A 22062-nucleotide genomic window follows, 5' to 3' on the forward strand; every position below is an offset into this window, starting at 1 on the left:
GAGTGATTGTCCAGATTATGCAATTTTTCGAGGTTTGTGTGGGTGTTGATGTTTGCGTACACTCTAAAAAACTGCAGGAAAATTTAAAATTTTGTTAAAAGGTTTTTTTGACCACTTTTTACAATTTTGTGTCAAATTGTGCTCAGCTATGCTACCAATTTAAGCTTTGACGGGTTTTGTAACCCTCCAGCGAAATTTAGTTGATTTTGTCCCATCGTATTTTCCTTAGAATTTAATAGACTTCGATTTGGATCTTGATTTTTGTTTCTAACATTTTTCGTTCTTAGTTTTGCCTTCATTTGAGTTCTGTTTTACTTTTTTGCGATCTTTTTTGCAAAGTGCACTAATTGCGATGCATTTGTTTTTGTGGTGAATACAAACTCTGATGTGAAGTGGTCTCGGGATAACTTATGATTTTTAAATTTTTGGGTCAAATTGTGCCTAACTATTTGAAAACTGAATGAAAATAGAAGGAATTTTCGGAAACACGTCTATATCCAGATCATTTCTCTGATTTCACTTCTCAAGAGCATTTTGCAAAATCGACTGTTTTTTCGTGTGACTCAAATTGCACGCATTAGAAAGTTAAGTCCAGTTGTAAAAAAAACCGGTTGTGAGCAAAGGGGGACATAGCCTTGTAGCTTAGTGGTTAACGACACCGACTATTAACAGAGAGGTGGAAGCTTCGAAAACCCCACGCCTATTTTGAACTTTTTGCACCATAAAAAGGTCGCTAGCCCATGCTTTTTCTAATTTGATTCCTCGCAATTTTTATTGAGTTTCTTTTAAAAAGCTAAATTCTCTCGAAGGAATTTAGAAGGAATTTTCGTAAACACATATTTAATTTTTCTCTGAACTCACTTCTCCGGAACTCTTTGCAAGACTGACTATTTTTTCGTGTGTGATCCAATTTGCATGCATTAGAAAGTTAAGAGATCTAAAATAAAACCGACTGTGAGCAAAGACGGACATAGCCCTTGTAGCTTAATAATTAACGACACTGACTATTAGCCAAGGGGTGGAAACTTCAACCCCCGACCCGATTCGGAATTTTTTGAACCATGAAAATGTCGCTAGCGCATGCTTTTTCTATTTTTATTCCTCGTCAGTTGCTCGCGAGGTTTCCGTCAGGCGCCAGTCTGTTGATGTTTTCCTATCGTTTCTGTCTTCAGTAATGAATAGGTCAGTCAACTGTGAAAAGTATTAGCTTGTAACTTAAATGATCCGACAGAAGTTCAGGTTTTCTGTTAGTAAAAACAAACTTGACAAACGACGGCAAAATTTTTTTTAAAAAATGGAGTTCTTTCTGGATGGAGACAATCAATTTGCCACACCGCGAATTTTGGGGAAAATGTACTTATAGTTTAGAAAATGATTACAGACTTGAAACTTTGAAAATTCTTTTCGTACATTTTTTAATTTAATCCTGTAACATTCAGTTTCGTTAAAAAACTATATTCTGTTGAAAAGCTTTTGCTGGGAAAATGTGAGACTTGTTTTTACTAAGAACGTTTCCTAGATTTATTTTTTTTTTGTTTTTCTTTGAAAAAGATTTATTGCTACGAACTGATGCCGGGTCGCAAAGGTGACAGTAGCAGGCACATACATGTGTCCCACCGTAGAGTGATTGTCCAGATTATGCAATTTTTCGAGGTTTGTGTGGGTGTTGATGTTTGCGTACACTCTAAAAAACTGCAGGAAAATTTAAAATTTTGTTAAAAGGTTTTTTTGACCACTTTTTACAATTTTGTGTCAAATTGTGCTCAGCTTTGCTACCAATTTAAGCTTTGACGGGTTTTGTAACCCTCCAGCAAAATTAAGTTGATTTTGTCCCATCGTATTTTCCTTAGAATTTAATAGACTTCGATTTGGATCTTGATTTTTGTTTCTAACATTTTTTCGTTCATAGTTTTGCCTTCATTTGAGTTCTGTTTTACTTTTTTGGGATCTTTTTTGCAAAGTGCACTAAGTGCGATGCTTTCATTTTTGTGGTGAACATAAACTCTGATGTGAATTGCTCTTGGGAGAACTTGTGATTTTAAAATTTTTGAGGCTGAAAATTTCCATAAATAAAATTTGTAATTTTTGAACTGTGGACGTTGTTTTGTTATGCTAAGCGGCTGCGTTCGTCGCTGCTGGCAAACAATTGGCTGGCTATAAAGTTAGCTCTTATCGAAACATTTGTAAGTTTTTATTGAGTTTCTTTAAAATTGTTAATTTCTCTCGAATGAAAATAGAAGGAATTTTCGTAATTACGTCTATATCCAGAACATTTCTCTGATTTCACTTCTCAAGAGCATTTTGCAAAGTCGACTGTTTTTTCGTGTGATCCAAATTGCACGCATTAGAAATTTAGGTCTAGTTGTAAAAAACCGATTGTGAGCGAAGGGGGACATAGCCTTGAAGCTTAGTGGTTAACGACACCTACTTTTAACCAAGAAGTGGAAGCTTCGAAACCCCACCCCCTCATTCTGAACTTTCTGCTCCACTTTAGCCCATGCTTTTTCTATTTTGCTTCCTCGCCAGTCGCTGATGTTTTCCTATCGTTTCTGTCTTCAGTAATGAGTAGATCAGTCAACTAAGAAAAATATTAGCTTGTAGCTTTAATGATGCGATAGAAGTTCAGATATTCTCTCAGTAAAAACGAACTTGACAAACGTCAAAAATTTTTCAAAAAAATAGAGTTCTCTTTGGATAGAAACAATCAATTTTCAACAACGCAAAATATGGTGAAAATGTACTTATTGGTTAGAAAATAGTTAAAAACTTGAAATATTAAAAAAGTGTCTTCGTAAATTTTTTTATGTGTTCATGTCACATTCAGCATCCTAAAAAAGTTACATTTAGTGGAAAAACGTTCGCTGGAATAGTTCGAGATCTGTTTTTACTGAGTATATTTCCTAGTCTTTTAATTTGTTTTTGTTTCTTCTTGAAAAACGTTTGTTGCTGGGAACTGATGCTGGGTCACAAGGGTGACAGTAGGAGGCAAATACACGTGTCCCATTGTAAGGTAATCGTCCAGATTATGCAATTTTTGTCTGTTGTGTGGGTAATGTTGTTTGTTTGCACTCTAAAAAAATTACACGTAAACTTTTTGATTTTTGTGAAAATTTTTTTTGGCCTTTTTTTTTCAAAATTGTTTGTCGAATTGTACCCAATTATGCTACGAATTTAGATTTATCAAGGGTTTTTTAACCCTGCCTTACTTGAGGACATTTTTGTCTCATCGTAGTTTTTTAGAGTTCAATAGACATGGATTTGGATCTAGATTTTCTGCTCTAGCATTTTTTTCGTTCTTAGTTTTGCCTTCGTTTAACTTGTTTTGTTTTTTGCAAATTTTTCGCAAGTTGTACTAATTGCGAAGCATTTATTTTAAAGCTGAATATAAGATTTTCTGGTGAGTCCCAAAGCTGACAAATTTTCAGTGAAGTTCTAGGGTGTTTCAAATAACGCAAATTTTTCTAATCTTGTAGTTAAAGGCTTTCATATCATTTCTAGAAACTAATTTCTTTTCGGCAAAATTTTGAGTTTCGGTTATAGTAGATTTTTCTGCAATTCGCTACAGTGTGAGTAATGAAAGCTTTCAATGATTTCAAAAAGGAATTCAGTAAACTTATTGTGCGCTTGAGATCTTTGCCAAAATTTTTTCATGAACTGAGAGTAAATAATTTGAAAGAAATTTAGTGAGCTTTTTCTGATCGTTTTTGTAGTTTTTTGCCTCATTTATCAAAGCCTATATAAGTCAGAATTCAGCCAAATATCAATAAAAAATGATAACTAATTGATGAAAATCCTATGGTTTTAATGGCTTATTATAGGTGCAATACTGAAGCAAATTATCTTTACAGTTTTGTCAATATTCTATATTTCACCCCTTTGATTACTTGATTAAACTTTGTTTTCTTTTTAAAATTGAATTTTCCAATTATTCTGCTTGCTTAGAAGAAAAACTTGCCTTCCATGCAAGCATGATAGAAACTTCGGAGTGAATTCATTTGAGAGCCAATGGTTTCAAGTTTCTTTGAAAGGAAATTATAGATTATGTAATAAAAAATTTGATTCCGAATACTGTTTCGGCGACTTCCAAGTACTTTTGATTAACAGGAAGCTCTAACTGCTTCGCTCTCAATTAGGCCAGTTTGCTCTTTTTTTCAGTTTGAGTATCTATTTTTTTGTGAGTTGCATATGGTTGTTGATATTCTAACACAAAGCTTCTGGGAAACTGGAGTTCTGTTCACCATTTCCAATTTTGTTCAAAAGAGCTAGTGTGTGATTATCTAATTTGAGTGATCTCTATTTGATTTTGCATTAGCATTTTGAATTTTTAAATAGTAGCGAGGTGACATTTTTAAATTCGCAATCCAATAACATCCTTAATTGAGTTTTTGTGATCTAATAGAAATTATTTGAGGCAAAGCCAATCCAAGGATAATGAAAATTTAACTAGAGAGACCTTACAGTTTGAAATTCAGTTCGGAAACGAGATTAATCTGGTTATCTACATCTCATTTTTCTTATTTTGAAAATTTAATAGTCTGTATGCCAAAATTGATGTTTTGAAAAGTGAAAATTTTATTAATTTTCACATAACATCTGTTAATCCTTTTTTCTATAATTCAATTTTCTATTATTCCTTTTCTTAGCTTTCATATAACAAGTTTTGAATATTTTTTTCTTTACGCCTATTTTCTTTCTTAGGAATCTCTCAAAGTTTATATTACAAATATGAACTACTACGTCTTATAAAAACGACTGATTTGTCAGAATTGTTCATAGATGCTGTTGTCTGAATTGGTGTCGGGGAAACTAAAGGTGTTAATTTCGGTTTTTTTTGTGAATTTTACTGTAAGTGTGTAATGGTTAACTCGTTTTGATTTTCAGCTACAAAGTTTTTAAATGAAGTTTTGTTCTTGATCAGGATTTTCTCTGTTTAGGATTTTTGCATATGTGTGTTTAAATGAATTGACAACCAACTTGCTAGAACAATCATTAAATAATTTGCAAGAATAAACAACAGTAATATGATTTGTGACTATCATTCGTGATTATATAATTTGATTAACCTCTATATAATTTTGAACTGATTCTTCGTTCTCGATTTATATCTATAGATGAGTGCAGAGGTCATTTTTTTCATTTCTGCGCTCACTTGTAAGTTTATATTGAGAATGTAAAATGTAATTGAAAATAATAGTGGCTACTGGTTACTTAAAAGATATTATAGCATGGGATTTAATGTAAAAACGGGATAGATAATTTATATTGGATCTTAATTTCATAATTTTTGGTAAAATTAGATGTTCACTTGATAAAATTGTATTTGCCTACTTGAGAATTTGCATTTATATTTGGTTTCATGTCTGTCGCTTCGTTTGTTTATGTGTTCATTGTAGTGAAATAAATTATTTTGAGCTCACTGGTATCAACCTTCTGTATTGCATAGATGTCTTTTTTAAAGAATTTATCAAAGTTTGAACTCCGCTCTGCATTTCATTTTGCGAGCGATTCAATTCTTTTAAAAATATATATGACATGAATATAGTATGCATATTGTACAGTTTACATCAAATCAATCTCAGGACGAGTCTCAGATTCAAATGCTTAAATTTGGACTCAGGAGTCACAAAAAATGCCTTTATTCTAATGCTCTGATGCGTTTAAGATCGACCTTGCGGAATATTCTACTTTTATACTTTTATCGTATTCTGCTCTGCGCCCATTCGGCTCTACAGGCGTCCTCCCATAAAGGCGATATAGAAGTTTATGTAGCGCGAAAGCTAATTTAAAAACACAAAGTCTTTTTCGCGCGTCACTATTTGAACCTCACACTGTAGCTCCAAATGAATTGAAACCCGAAAAGGGTCACAGAGTTTTATTGGCCAAGCAAGGTCCAGCTAGTGTCCTGAATCGATTAAGCTAATTTAGAATTTGTACAATTACGGGTACCGCGTTTTCACTATTATGGGTTTGCTTACCAGATGATGTGAATTCTTGGGGCTCTTTTACATGTTATTAGCTTGGATTTGCTAGTGGGGCTGACATCTCAATAATGTTTTGAAACATTCCTCCACGATTTTTCCCGTTTTTCTTAAATTTTCTCCGCTGAAAAATGTGGGATTAGTAATTAAGATTTCCGAGTCCCCATCTGGGATTTCAGGTAAATGATGAGCCGGGTCACGATGTGAGTTTCTCCTGGTTGCTTCGGGTCTAAAAAAGGTATCATTGCACCAGCGATATTTCTCAGCGATAAGAAATAGAGCTTTAAAACTGTTTTGTCTTACCCAAATGTCAATAATAATTTCACTTTTTAGAGTGCGGTCATTTCCTCTTCCGTCCTCCGTGGTTTTGCGTTGTAATAAGCATAAGCCAAATGAATCAATTTTCTCTTTAGATTTTGCGTTGCAACAATTTTGGCTGCGATAAAACACTTTGTGTCTATGTCTATCCCACTACTAATCGTGTTTCAGTAGAGTACATTTAGTCCACGACAAATATCTTTGTCTGATTTAATGAAGTTTTAATTGAATGCACATTGTTATGGAATAGTACATAGATTGATTTGGGGAGTTTTAGTCCTCCTTCCGAAATGGCCTTCCTGTGTTGAAACTTTTATTGCTCTCTTACAACATTTGCCGACACTAAATGATGTATAGGTAATTTTACCTGAACAGTGTGCAGGTAAAGCCATGTGCAGGTAAAATTTACCTGCACTATTTTCCCCAAAGTTGCTTACCTGCAAGCCATTCAGGTAAATTACATGCAATTTTTTTAAAATTTTTATTGCATAATTTTGAAGCAAAAAGTTTTCAGAAAAACTGCTCTATGAAAAGCTATTTTGGAAGTCACCTTTTCAGACAGGAAAAACGTTTTCATGGAGCCCCTATATAATTTTTACCAAGCTAGAAATGATCAGTATTAAGTTTTAAATTTTTATTATTGAATAACTACCATAACATGAAAAGAAATTATAATGATTTTATGACATTCATTGATTAATTTGGAGATTTGAGAATTAATGAAACCATGAAAAACGCTGAAATCTGAAGTCGGTCTGAAAACAAAATTTCAAGAGAGCTTATCATGATCTCTAAATAGAAGTGTGAATGGTTGTCATTGGTAAATAGTTTTAGTGCGATTGACTTCATTTTGTTTTTGCGTTAACTTGATGATGAATAAGCTTATATTTGATGGTCGATTTACATGGAGAGCTTTTGCAGGTGTTTGATTTGGCCTCTCAGATGGTCCGATAATCGGCTGATTATACTGGGTATTCGATTACTTAAAATCTCTATCGTGTTTGATCCACGGGAGCCGAAAGGAAAACACCGATGACAAGTAAAAAAAGTTCGTTGTTAACAATTTATCTTCTTTCGCCTCTCTGCTTCAAAAATTTCCTCAGTAGGGAAAATTGATCTCTACATACAAATATTTAAACTGCTTTGTCGTTTTCAATTGAAATAAGACCTCCAAAGTATTTAGGTATCCTGATCAGAAACTTTTTGCCAACAAGGCGCGGAAATGACAGGTTTTCGAAAATAGTTTTAAAAAAGTGGATAAGTGTAATATCTGTAAATTTAAATCGACAAGTTTGAGACAAGGATAAATTTAAATCTGTACAAGTTTTTAAGCAAACACAATTAAAAATGTGTGACCTGTAATAGATTAGAAAAGTGTGAAAATAGTATATCTATGTTAAGACTAAAATACTCAATAAGTTCTTCATTCACTTTTACAAAGAATCTCCAGCATTTAAAATTAAAAGTTAAAAAATAATGATACAAATCAAATCATCGATCTTGACTGGGTTAAGGAGCATTGTTTAAGGTCTGAATAGAAAGTTCTGTGATAATGCTTTGACCGTGAGATTTTAATATATTTTTTATTCTCCGTTTTCTTCATTTTCATCTTCATCTCTTAATCCGTCATTATAATCTATTGGCAAGATCAAAGCAGCAATCAGCCCAGAAAGGATAAAGAAAAGGTTGACCGTGGTGACGTAATGGTGAGAGTACTTTGCAAGTAAGGTAGTTAGTGTCGAGTATATAGGCAAGGGTGCTGTTCGCAAAGAGTTCGCTAGACCCAGCATTGTGCCTCGAACTTCCGATGGTATAATAATGTCCACCAAAGCGAGTGTAGCAGACAAATTACATAATTGACAACATACTCTGGTTATAGTCAAGAAAGCAAAGGCAATGTGGGGTTTTGGGCAAAAGTACAGTGCAAGTATAAAAGGCACACAAATTGAGAAACAGATCACGGATAGAATCTTGGTTGAAACACCCTTGTGCATTAATGGGACTGCTAGGATGACAGTGAACACACTGACAATTTGTGAGAGTATCAAGTGGAAGAAATCCAGTTTAGACAAGAAGTATGTCTGGGTTTGAATTCCACCGCAATAGTCACCACTCTCACCCTCAACGTAAAGCAGTTGGGATAACACGAAGTTAAGTCCATCACACAATGCTCGTCCTGTTCCATTGATGACCACGATACATGTGAAATTTTTTAGGAAGAGAGGCTTTGTGAGGACCTGCCAAAATCGCTTCCATTGTTCTCTGTCTTTTTTCTTCTGTTTGTCTCTTCTGGCACAGAAGTGAATGTCATCAGGAATTTGCCATCCATTTTCATTGGCCCATCGTTGCATGATTTGTCTCGCTTTGTCCTGGTCATTGTTATCAAGGTGATACTGCGGTGTTTCTTCTAGCAATGGCGGTGCCACTATTATAAACAGGATCATAGGCACAGACATTGCGATGAGGTAATACTGCCAAGGATAACCATTATCCGCCAGAAGGAAGAATGCAACTACAATTGACAGGGTTTCGCCTACCACCGTACCAGCTACCTGCTGTCCAATTATGGGCGAAAGATAGAGGTACTTGGAAGGAAATATTTCGGCCAAATACAAAGATGAAATTGTGACCGTACCTGTGAAAAAGAACAGTTTCTACGCTAAAGTAGGCTGAGAACACGTTTAATAATACTATTTAATTGGTTATGACTGGTAAGAAATAAATTAGCAGTTGTAAAAGTGCCCCAGCTTTTCCCGCTTCTCCGCAATCGCACGCCAAATTGCTCACAAGACAGTTTTGTACACATATCTCAAAGCCTAACGTCTTGTGGGTATTATGGGAAAGACCCGAAAAAATTTTGGGGTCATGCTATTGGTACGGGAGCTAAAATTCGAAACAAAATTTTCCAAATTTCTATCCCCCAGACGTTCCCTAAATTTAAGGTTCTCGAGCTTACTTTTATTACCTTGTATTACTTTTTTTAATTTTCGGTACATCTGTGGCAGTCTGTTTAAAGTCTGACAGCTTCGGCTGTTTTTTAACTCATGCACTTCGAACCAAACCCAAGTTGTTGTCTTAGGATGACCTCTAATTCTTCTGTCACCTTCTAAATCCTTCTTCCAACCCCCTTCCAGTTCTTCTGTGCTCTCAAATTGGCATGAGTGTTACGTTACTATAATCTGAAACCTTTCGTAAGCATTAGACTTTGGGAGTAAAGTAGTGGAACAGAACCTCAGAAACAAATTGAATTTTGTAAATAAAATTGTGGCTGATTTTTATTAGTAGTCAATTTTATGTTTCATTTTTATCCGCTTCTTCACCTTGCATGTTTAATGAACTTTGATTAAAACTGTTTGAAACCGTTGTTTAAATAACAGAATTAGAAAAGCTGCTAATTTCTGCGTTTTTTTTTTTTAAATTTGATGTAACTGTTCTGACCCCACTTTTAGTGAGAGGAGGAACTATGTAGTCGGGTTTCTTTGTTAAATCAATTTTGGCCGATCGATATATTCATCGTAGAGAGCCCTTTACGCATAGAATTGAATTTTAAACAGAATTTTTTCAATTCGGTATTTACAGGAATTATTGAGGCGATCAATTTCTATACATGTAAATATGAATATTTGATCTTTGAAGTAGTTTTGTCCACATTTTTCGTCATTTTGTTCCAGTTAAGACATTTTGAAAAAAAAATGCGGTTCAAAACTCAATTTTATGCTTAATATGGAATATTTACGTGTTCTAAATAGACGTACAGCAATAAAAAGGCTAGTTTTGTTCTCATAGAGGATTTACACACTAAAAATTTTGAATTCAAAAGAAGCTGTTTTTATAAACATCTAAAGAATATATTGTTTATTTTACATGTCAGCTATATATAATTCATATTCATATCAAGCACTGAAATCATTGTGCATGTTTTATTTTTTGACGTCTGTTTTTGAGGAATTTCCATTGGTAATGCTGACTTATGAGTAAAAAACTGTTGAAATTTTTGTAAAATGTTTCATTTTCTGAAATATTTATCAAACTTTTTCAATGTTTTGACTAAATACGTTAAAAGGTTGAATTTAACAGCACATGCTTGGTATTGAGGACGTTATATTCAAGCAGCAACTTCAGCAATTTTTCATTAATTTTTTACAAAGTTTGTTGCTTATATTGTTGTTTGTGTCTCTATTGGTCTCTTATGTCATCTCATCAAAATTAATCAAACGCCACGCAAGTTTGATAAAAAAATAATTTTGTTACTTTGAAACATTATAATTGACTATTAATCTGAAAAAAAATGATGAAGCTGACTTCTAGATCTATTTTTTTTCTGTGAACCTTAAATGTTACTTGATTAAGTCGTTTTTTTTTTCAAATGACAAATTTGCATGAGAGTTGGTTTCGTGTCTGTCGTTTTTAACTGTACTAAAGTTCACTCCAATGAAATAAAGAACTCGGATTTTAATTTTTCTGTATTTTTCCTGATTACCGTGCCCGTCTAAAAATCTGCCAAAAGTAATTAACAAAATTATTTGAAGCTCAAGATAAACTACATTCGAAATATTAAAAAATATTTAAAATGTCACTTTACATTTCGACATATTCTTACAAAACGACAAACGTTTCTACAAAAAAATTTTAATATAAGATAAATGAAATCAAACTTCTCTATTTCACTAGAGTAAACTTTGGTAGAAGCAAAAACGACAAACATGAAACCAACTCTCATGCAATTCTGTCAATTACAAAAAAAACAATCTTATCAGGTAATAATTAATTTTTACAGACAGAAAGTCAAATTCTGTAATCAACCTCTATAACTTTTTCAAGTTAAGTTTTGAACTATATTGTGTTCAAAGTAACAGGTCACTTTTACAAAATGTGCGCGGCCACTATTCAATTTTGATTAGATTTTTAATTTTTTTTCCTAAATGAGTGTATATTTTAGCTAACTTAACTAAGAAAAGTAGTGCTATTTCTGAAAAAAGTCCATAACTTTCCTGAAACTTTTCTATATCAATTGGAACTAATCGAAATCATTTGACGACATGAGCTCTGGAGCTTGAAAAATGACAAAAAATTGTAAAAACTGAAAAAGCAAATACCTTCCAAATTTGATAGTATAGAACTACTAACTGGCAAACTCATAGAGAAAAACAGAAGCACAACAACAACAGATGTTCCAAATAGTCAATAAACTGAAAAAACTATAAACTTCTCGAAACTAATGTCCTCAAAAGGAAAAAAGTGCAATTATGATCAACCCATTAACGCAAACAAAAACTTTGGAAAAATTACAATGCCCAAAGAATAAACAAAAACTTTAACCATGACAAACATTTTAAGAACGAAATTGGGAATTTTGCAAAATTTAGTATCAATACCTCATAAACAGACACAACAAAAAAAGGACAACGAAGCACAATACTTTTGTTAATTAATAGATTTCCCAATTGTCAGTTCAATCCCATTCAATCAACAAACTAAAAATAAACTTGAAAAACCGCAAGGATACAGAGCACCATTACAATCCGGATTTTTGGACTGTAAAAAAGGGCACCTATGTAAAAGTAAACCCCTTCGAGAGGGTGACACCAATTAAATTCGCTAGCATGAAAGGGCAAAATTTACAATTGGCCGTCATCGATCACAAATGTGAACAACGCCACTAAAATGAAAAATTTTTACAATAAATCTTAAACCTTGAACAATGAAATTCGACAAAAAATGTAATTCTATACTCTATGCTTGAGCTTTCTAGTGATACCACTCAAAATTCTCTATGAAAAATGTATCAATTGTCCAAATTTGACTGAACAAATAAACCTGTTGAGCATATTGTTCCTCCCTCCAAAAAATGGTTAATTGTTTATCACTTATTATGCAAATTTTTCATACACTGCGGCTTGGAAAAGTTCAAAATACTGCTGCTAAAGAATTTTTATAAAATAATTGAAAATAAGAAATGAATATGCAGAAGCACTTAGTCCAATCTTTAAAAACTAATTTCTTTGAATCTATTTTTCTATTTCCTGCAAAAACTTCTTGATAATTCGAACTGTGTTTTTTTGTCTTGCCAGCTGTACCACTCTGTGATTTTAAAAAGTAAATCAAATTATTGATCGTTGCATTATTTTGAAGAGAAATCTAATCTAAAAATGACATAATGCAATACTAAGGCTCATGAGTTACTGAAATTGGAAAACGATTGTCGCAAAATTGATAATACATTTCTATAAAGGATAAAATGAGGCCAAATACCTGCGACTATTGAGTCTTAAGAAATTTAAGAGATTAATGGACCGTTTAATAATCTAATGTTTGTTCTTGGCATAAAATTTTACAATATTTTGCGCCTACTTATCCTGATTTTATGTAAATCGGCAAAAAAAATAGACTAAAACTGTAAAATTTGAGTCTTATAAAGCAATCTAGCAGCGCATGCGTAAGGTAATAGCGTATGGGCAAAATAATCAAATTAAATGGGCCTACATTAAAAAAATTTGATCAAAAATGAAATTAAAAAGGACAGAAATATTGAAAGTCATATCTTTTCACCAAGTGACGTCAGAACAACTACTTTTTCAAGTAAAGCAATACAAGTGAAGATGAGCAGTTTAACTATTTTACCTCTGGAGAGGCCGACCAGAAATCTGCATACTGTGATCCAAACGTAATTCTCATACACACAAGTGAGAAGGTTGAAAATGAGCAGCAAAAACACACTCAGTAATAGAGTGCGCTTCCGACCAATCATGTCACATAGATACCCAAAATAAAATGTGCCCAAAACACAAGCAAATCCGGGCAGAAAACTCAACAATGAATCCTGAGCGTGTGTGAGTTGAAGATTAACAAAAATTACAACTGATAAGAACGGTTGGAGTTGAATTGTGCTAAAACCACTCAAAAATGCCAGACATATAATTGGGGTTGCTATAAGTTGGGCTTTTCCAAAACCTATTCTATCAAAAATGTCTTTGGCACTGTACTTTTGTGAAGTCGAGCTGGTTATTACCAATTGTCTTTCACTGTCTCCTTGCACCACCAGCAAAGTATTTTTGTCGTTCTGGCCCAGAAGTTGTCTTTTTTCGGACGCACTCATTTTAAAACCTTTCAAAGCACAAAAATTAGTTAGAAAATCTTATAATCAACGTGGACCAACTTTTTTTAAAAAAAAAATCAAGGATAGTGTAATCTAGTGCTAGTGTAATCAGTTCAATATGTACTTTCGGTCGTAAAGAAATGCTTGCTTTAAAATTTCACGTTGAAAATTAAGTTCAAAGTTTAAATGAACAAAGAGAGGCTGGTTGTTCAGAAAACATTTGGTTTTTTATCGGTCAAATCAGCTTCACAGTAAAAAAAAGCTTTTTGAAACGAGCTTATTATACTAAATGTTTGATTCAAGATTCTACTCTTATGCCTCGGTAGAATAATTTATTACTGAAGAAGGCTCATGTATGGTTTTGAATGAAACGAAACCAACTTTTAGAGTGATGATTTAGTTTAGAACTATAGAGGCCAAACAACACTAGAGGTTGAAAAGCATTCCAATACTATATTGTGCGAAAAGCGAAAAAGATTAAAAATGAGAGCGATTGAAAACACACAACTAAAATCACTAACTACATGACCTGCGATAAATTTAAAAACACCAAATAGTGAGCGGTTTCTGACAACAAACCTACAAAATTGACCCTACCTACTAAATAAAATTGAGGTAACTTTACCATAAAAGCCTTTTTGTCATCTTAACTATTGTGAGTTATCCGCCTTTCCTTAACTCAACCATTTCAACCAGCTTCAAAAGAGAAAAAAAAACTTGTGAATTGGCGGCCATTATAACTATTTTTCTCATGTCAAATATTTTTCTCAGATGAAAACTGTAATGGTCAACTTTTTGGCCAAAAATTGGTTTCAACTTGGTCACAAGATTCTGTGCTCAACGCATATTTGCAACCCAGCCCGTTTCTGCAGCAAAATTCTAACTTTTAACATGCCTATCATACTTAAGCTTGAAAAAGGTAAAAAAAATAAATATCCTATCTTACTTAAGCAGGAAAGTCAGCATGATTTCTGCCTGGTGGTGTTTTCTTATTTTTTGTCCTTAAAAATTATCGAAATGTGTTTGAGTTTTGTAACGGCTGCTCTCCTTGTGTTCCACAAAGAAAGTTTTACACCACCCAGTTCGTTCTGAGTGGTTACAAAATCTGCTGTACTTACCGTTGCATTAACTACTTTAGTTCGTAACTATTCGCTGATCTTAGTTTTTTCAACTATCAATTTGAACTGGATTGCTACAGATCACACAATACGGGATCTCTTTATGTATACCAGTTCAATCCGATAGAAAAAACAAATCGAAGACAAAGATATATCTCTAAGACCTGTTTGTGCAAAAATATTTAAATTTAAACTTAAGTTGGCTTTTGCTGTTTGTACTCACAAGTTGCGAATACCAGAAGTTGGGGTTGTAACAATTGAATTTCATCTCCAATAATTCGTTGATGCAAGACACAGTAACAGAACTTACTGCTCAAGAAGAATATTTTGAATACAAGACACAGTAACAATTTACTGCTCAGGAATATTTCTAGTTAAAGACACAGTAACACGTTATTTACTGCTCAAGACAATTTGTTTTTGCAATATTTTGCTGAGTTATACTTTAAGCCGTTTTCTGCGGCTGCTACGTTGAGTTCTGTGTGTTGCTTTTGTTATTTCCCCTTTTTCTCTTTTTTCTCACGTGACAAACTGTAACCAGAACTAGAACTATAACTATAACTATTAAATGACTAGGACAACAGAAAGTGTTTTGTTTCTATTTTCCCGCCTACGCAAGCTTAGCGAGCTCAGCTCCAACATCACCGGCCCTGTTTTCCTTCGTGAAAACATCTTCGTCCATTGATAGTACTGGAGCGAGCTTCACTACTGGTCTCTTGTAGTATCCATCTTTCGTTCGGATTCGCTGATCGAATCACTCCGTCGGAACCTTCAAATGTTTCGGTTATTCGACCCAGATCGTAATATCCACGTTTGTCACTGTCTTCCACTAACGACACAAGATCACCCTGCTGAAGACTTCTGTCCGTTATGGTCTGCCATTTCTTACGACTGTTCAACGTTGGCAAGTACTCTTTTCGGAATCTGTCCCAGATGAGGTCTGCGTAAGCTTATCTTTGTCAGAAGAGCTTTCTATGATCAACAAATTGCTCTGCACCTGATAGATACGGTAAACAAAGGTTCTTGTTGCCAAGTAGAAAATGGTTTGGAGTAATAGCTTCTGAATCGGTAGCATCAGAACTGACCGGCGTCAGCGGTCTAGCATTCAACGTCTGTTCAACAAGACACATCGTGGTTGACAGAACATCTTCCGTGACTGATCGATTGCCCAGCACTGCGTACATTGCCTTCTTGCAACTCCTAACCAGTCTTTCCCACACTCCTCCAAAGTGTGGTGCTGCAGGTGGGTTGAACGTTCATCTGATACCTTGTTGAATCAGATGTTCTTCAATTCGCACCTTGGTCCATGCTGCTATATACTCTGCCAGTTCTTTTTCAGCTCCAACGAAGTTTGTCCTGTTATCGCTAATCTTTTTGACTGGTTTGCCTCTTCGTGCAATGAATCGCATAATTGCGTTCAGACAACAATCAGTGTCTAGTTTTGGTACGATCACTATATGTACCGCACGTACAGTAAGGCATATGAATAGACAGCACAAACGCTTTTCGTTTCTTCGACCAATCTTTACTGTGAACGGTCCAAAATGGTCTACGCCCACATTCGAGAACACTGTTGATGCGACTAATCTTTCTTCAGGTAGATCTGCCATTACTGGTGCCTTTGTTTGGGCTCTTCCCTTTTGACATCTAATGCATTTGTTTTTGATCGATCTCAAAGCATTTCGTATGCCTAGGATCCAAAATTTCTGCTGAACTATGTTTCTGACATGTTCAGTACCTTCGTGATGACTATTCTTATGTTCATTTTGCAAGAATAATTCAACTACATGGTGCTTCCAATGTAACAGTATTGGATGCTTGGTTTCGAAGTTCAATTGACTTTTACCTATTCTGCCCTGGGCACGAATAAGTCCTTGCTGGTCAATGAATGGTGAAAACTGGAGGATTTTGCTGTTTTTCGGAAATTCCTTTTCAACCTTGAGAGATTTCATCTCTTCAGCAAACTGTTCTCGCTGCAGTAGTCTGAGGATGCTTGCTTGTGCACCCTCTCTTTCTTCAACACTTAGTGTTTTTGTTGCCCAATTGTGTTTTATAAATACGCGCTGTACGTATGCCATTGTATTTACTAGTCGATTAAAACTGCTAAATCATTCCCACTGAATCATCGGCTTCTTCTCTTCAACCTTTGCTGAGAAGACCATTTCGTCGTTTTGTTCGTCTGAAGCAAATGTTAATTTCAACTGTTCAGGCCATTCGTTCTCTCGTTGCTTCAACCAGGCCGGCCCAGTGAGACATTCGCTTCTCTAAAGTTCGTCAACATTGATCGCTCGTGTCCCGATGTCAGCTGGATTGTTAATACCACTCACGTGATTCCACTGTGAAACTTTAGTTGTGTCCAAAATCTCAGCCACTCTGTTTGCAACAAACACCTGTTGCTTACGGTGGGAGCTATGAAAATATTGCAGAACAGTAGTGGAGTCTGAGCAAAAGTTGCAACTCTGAATCTTCGATTCGTGTTCCTTCGCTATCTGTTCTTCAAGTCTCACCGCCATCACTGCTGCTTGTAATTCCAAGCGTGGTATGAAAAGGTGTCGCATCGGTGCGACTCGGCACTTTTCGATTACAAATGCTAAGTCTGCTGAGTATTCTTTGGGCTTTGAACGTAGGTAAGCCACTGCGCACATTGTGTCTTCAGATGCGTCTGCAAACACATGAAGTTCCCATTTGTCCTTGGCTGTGCTGAAGTATCTTCTATCAATGCTGGTTTCTGCTACTTCTGGAAGCTGGTCTTTCCCCTTCAGAAACTCTTCTTCTTCTTTAGGTTACACTGAGTTGTCCCAATGTTGTCCAATTTTTGTCCAAATGCTCTTCAGGAGTCGTCTCATATGGACACTGAATGGTGCAAACAGTCCAAGAGGATCAAACACTGAAGAAACTAGAGATACGATCTTCCTTTGGGTGATTGGGGTCTCAACTTCTTTGCTTGTACCTCTACAAACCTGTACTCTATCATCGGTAATCGTCCACTGAAGCCCAAGCACGGATGAACCTTCCTTGCTGGGTTCTACTTCAACCTGCTTGGTTTTGTTGATTGATCTTAAGTCCTCTGGGATTGCGTTGGTTACCACGTCACTGTTGGTGATCCACTTCTTAAGTTCAAATACATGTTTTGAGAGAAGAGGTTGCAGTTGTTTGAAAACCTTGATTGCTTCTTCAGGTGTTTCGACTGACTTGATGAAATCGTCCATGTAGAAGTTGTTTTGCATTGTTTTTGCTGAAATTGGGAACTCGTCTTTGTTATCGATCGCTACTCGCTTCAGAGCGTAGTTGGCACATGTTGGTGAACTCTTTGCTCCGAAAACATGACGCTGATACTCGTAAATTTGCACAGGTTCGTTCATTGTTGGTCGCCACAGGAATCTCAAGCAGCTTTTATCCCGATCAGGAACTTGCACTTGAAAAAACATTGATTCAATATCTGCGGTTAAGGCAATTGGTCCTTCTCGAAATCTGAATATTGTTCCGATCAACCCGTGTAGCAGATCAGGTCCGACTAACAACTTGTCATTTAGGCATACATCCTTATATTTTGCTGCAGCGTTGCAAACACGGCGAACTTTACCCGATTTGTTGGGGTTTAGTACTGGATGGTGTGGCAAATACCATTCCTTTCCGAAAGTGCCTTTGACTTCCGATTTACCAAGGATCTTCACAAATCCCTTTTCAATATCTGTATCAATTGACTGTTGGTACAATTCTTTTATATTTGGGTCTCGTTGGAACCTTCGTTCCAGTGAGTAGAGCTGACCAAGGGCTGAGCCGTAGTTGTTTGGAAGACTGGGTTCTGGTTCATTCCAGAGCATGCCCACTTCGTACCGCTCGCCTGTAAACTTTGTAGTGCTCTCTAGAAACTACTGAGCTTGTTGCTCCTTCTTTGATTGACTTACAACATTTATTTTGGAAGCATAGGTTTCTAGGTCACACCATCATTGGATATTTTCTGCCACTTTCACATCTTCTGTGAAGGCAAAATGACCAACATTTTGACTTTTCTTGCCTGAAAACGGCGAAAAGCTCACTTCGTTATGACGGCGAAAGGCTCACTTCGTGTTCCAATCTTATAGTCCAATGGACGTTGAATTTCGTAGGCATCTTGTCCAAGTATGATGCCTACTTCCATCAGGTTGAATATTCTGTTAGTGAGAACATTCAGGTGTCTGAATTTGTTCTTCACTTCCTTGTAGTCATATGTTGTGTTTCCCAAAAAGATTGATGGGTGTGCAAACGCTTCGATCGAATGCACTTTTGAATGTAGTCCCTTTATTGTGATAGGAACCTTCTCTGTCCTCAAATCTCGCGTCCCATGTATGCCAGCTATGTTCAAGGTAACGTCCGTGCCTTTGGCTTGTAGTTGATCCTTAACACTTTGATCGATGAATGATACTGTTGAACCACTATCGAGGAAAGCGTAGGTAGTCAACCTGTTACCACCACTCTGAACCGATACCGGAACTATTTGAAGAAAACTAGTAACTTGGTTACTCTGGTTAATTGTTGCTGCGCTTACGTTAACTGCGTGACTACCCTCGTCCATTTGGTTGTCTGAGTGTAGCAGTCTGTTGTACTTTTTGGTACATCCATTTATACCGCACGGGTGGACTTTACAATCTTTGATTGCATGCCCTTTCCCCAGACATCCATAACATAAGCGTTCTTTCCTCACTGCCACGTATCGATCATTCACACTCATGTTTTTGAATGACGGACAGTTCCAAATTTTATGAGTGCCATCGGCTAATGGACACTGATCGCTTTGCGTTTGCTTGGTTTCTTGCAGGTTTGAACTTGCACTGAAGTTCGATGTCTTTGAGAATCTTTTTTTTCTATTTGTGTTGCGTCGGTCTTCTTCTTTCTGTTCCCCTTTAAACGCTGAAAACGCTTCATGCACGAATGCCATTCGTGATAGCCATTTTTCAAACATGATTAGATCAGGCCAGTCCTCGTCGTTGTCATCGGCGTAGAACCACCATTTTTCTTTAAGAACCTGTGGTAGCTTATCAACTGCCATATACAATGTCGAACTTGATTGCAAATCACCAATATGTTTGTACTCTTTGAGCACGTTCACCAAGTTAGATACAATAACAGAAACAATAATCAAGCTGGTTGAATCATGAGGTTTCACTTGATTAGCTTTTCGTAGGCTCTCGAGCTGCGCATCTATAATTACATGCGGTCTTCCAAATTTTCTTTCTAAAATGTTCCAGGCAGCACTATAAAACTGTCCAGATTAGCCCATTCCCGAGATTGCAGATTTTGCTTTGCCTGTTAGCAGAGTCTTCAAATGGCTCATTTTCTCTGAATCGGGAATCATGCGTTTATCTACTGTTGCTATGAACATGCTAGACCACTCAGGCAACTCCAGCGGGTTTCCGTCAAAATTTTTCAATCTCAATTTTGTTAAACTACTGCTTGAATGTCCAGTGTTGTAGTGCCTTCCAGCTATCGGCGATATATCCCGCCCTTCAACACTTACTGAGCGTTCGCGAAAGTTTGGGTACCATGGGTAATGCCTCTGCTTATTCCGTTCAGGGCTGACGTCAAAGCGAGCTCTTGGTCGAATTGGCGTTCGGGTGTCGTTCATCGAATTCGCCCACTCCGAGACATCTCTCCCTTTTGGGGTCCAATTGAAAGGTGACTTGTCACATGCCTTAGTCGATTGAGAACGGAAGTCATCTTTCTCCAATGCTGTTTTTTGCAATTGGCGCTCTAGGTCTCGCTCTTTTTCCCGAAGCTGATGTTGCATCTCTAGTTCTTTCATTTGCATTTCTAGATCCAACCTCTTTCGATCAAATTGTGCTCGTTCGATTTGCAACTTTGCTTCAAATTCAATTTCAAATTCCTTCATTCGTTCTTCAACCCGACGTTTCATTGAAGATGCTTCCGAAGCGTTTTCTGTATCCTGGTTGATTGTCCGTGTAACCGTATTCGTCGTTGCATTGCTTGTATTACCATGGTTTTGGTTAAACTCTGGAATTCCAACGTTTTGTTCTAACTGATGCACATTATTCGCAGGCGGTTGCTCTTCATTGGCATGAAGAGTTGACTGGCTTGACATGTTTGTCTCTCCGTAGATATACGGTAACCACTCTGCGTTCAAATATTGAAAGTATTTTTCTGTATCAAGTTTGCGTTTTAAAGAAATATCTGGGTCTCGGAGAGTCTCAGCTTTCTTATTCACGAGTTTTTGAATGCTGTCGTCCAATTGCAGTATCTGCTGATAAAGAGTCTTGAGCTTGCTTGGTCGATCTCGATTCTCAATGAGCTCAAAACCTTCTTCCTGTTTCTCAATCCAGTTGTTTGGCAAGTTGTTGATCTGTCGATCCAAAACGCTTTGACTCTGTGACGGAGTCACTTCTTGTGTACTTCGGGACTGCAGCTTGAATCTCTACAGCTCCTTAATTTTTTTGCTTTAATTGAGTTTTGCTTTTCAACGTTCCTATTTGCTTTGCCTAGTTGGCTTTGCGTTGTTGAAATGCTCGTTGGGTTTTGTTCTCGTTCGTCGATGACTTCGTCACTTCGACTGTGGGGTTGGACAGCAGTTTATTCCACTGTCCGGGTCGGCGGACCAAATGTAACGGCTGCTCTCCTTGTGTTTCACAAAGAAAGTTTTACACCGCCCAGTTCGTTCTGAGTGGTTACAAAATCTGTCCGGATACTTCGTTTATGCAGTTCGCTTTTGTAACTGTATATCCGCTCTGCTGTACTTACCCTTGCATTAACTATTTTAGTTCGTAACTATTCGCTGATCTTAGTTTTTTCAACTATCAATTTGAACTGGATTGCTACAGATCACACAATACGGGATCTCTTTATGTATACCAGTTCAATCCGATTGAAAAAACAAATCGAAGACAAAGATATATGTCTAAGACCTGTTTGTGCAAAAATATTTAAATTTAAACTTGAGTTGGCTTTTGCTGTTTGTACTCAAAAGTTGAGAATACCAGAAGTCGGGGTTGTAACAATTGAATTTCAGCTCCAATAATTCGTTGATGCAAGACTCAGTAACAGAATTTACTGGTCAAGAATAATATTTTGAATACAAGACACAGTAACAATTTACTGCTCAGGAATATTTCTAGTTCAAGACACAGTAACACGTTATTTACTGCTCAAGACAATTTGTTTTTGCAATATTTTGCTGAGTTATACTTTAAGCCGTTTTCTGCGGCTGCTACGTTGATTTCTGTGTGTTGCTTTTGTTATTTCCCCCTTTTCTCTTTTTTCTCACGTGACAAACTGTAACTAGAACTAGAACTATAACTATAACTATTAAATGACTAGGACAAAAGAAAGTGTATTGTTTCTATTTTCCCGCCTACGCAAGCTTAGCGAGCTCAGCTCCAACAAGTTTGTTGTTTATATTCTAAGCTTCATTTTATAGAAAATGTATTTTTCCTTCATTTTAAAGATTATATTTTCAACATTTTGGGACAAATGGTACAAAACTGGTTTTAAGCAATAATCTCATGATGTATTTGCAATTTCACACGCACACACACACACACACACACAAACACAAACACTC

General features: G+C 36.0%; 1 protein-coding gene across 1 annotated transcript; it reads right to left on the bottom strand.

Annotated features, from left to right (window-relative positions):
• Nucleotides 1-7554: 7554 nt before the first annotated feature.
• Nucleotides 7555-13709, bottom strand: LOC142335365 (uncharacterized). The gene is made up of 2 exons (XM_075383826.1): nucleotides 12918-13709; nucleotides 7555-8931 (listed from the first exon to the last, which is right to left on the bottom strand). The coding sequence occupies exons 1-2, from the start codon at nucleotides 13390-13392 to the stop codon at nucleotides 7880-7882; spliced, it is 1527 nt and encodes a 508-aa protein (XP_075239941.1). The 5' UTR covers nucleotides 13393-13709; the 3' UTR covers nucleotides 7555-7879.
• Nucleotides 13710-22062: the final 8353 nt, after the last annotated feature.

This window comes from Convolutriloba macropyga, chromosome 2, assembly GCF_964194025.1.
Source record: "Convolutriloba macropyga chromosome 2, txConMacr16.3, whole genome shotgun sequence".
Taxonomy (NCBI): domain Eukaryota; kingdom Metazoa; phylum Xenacoelomorpha; order Acoela; family Convolutidae; genus Convolutriloba; species Convolutriloba macropyga.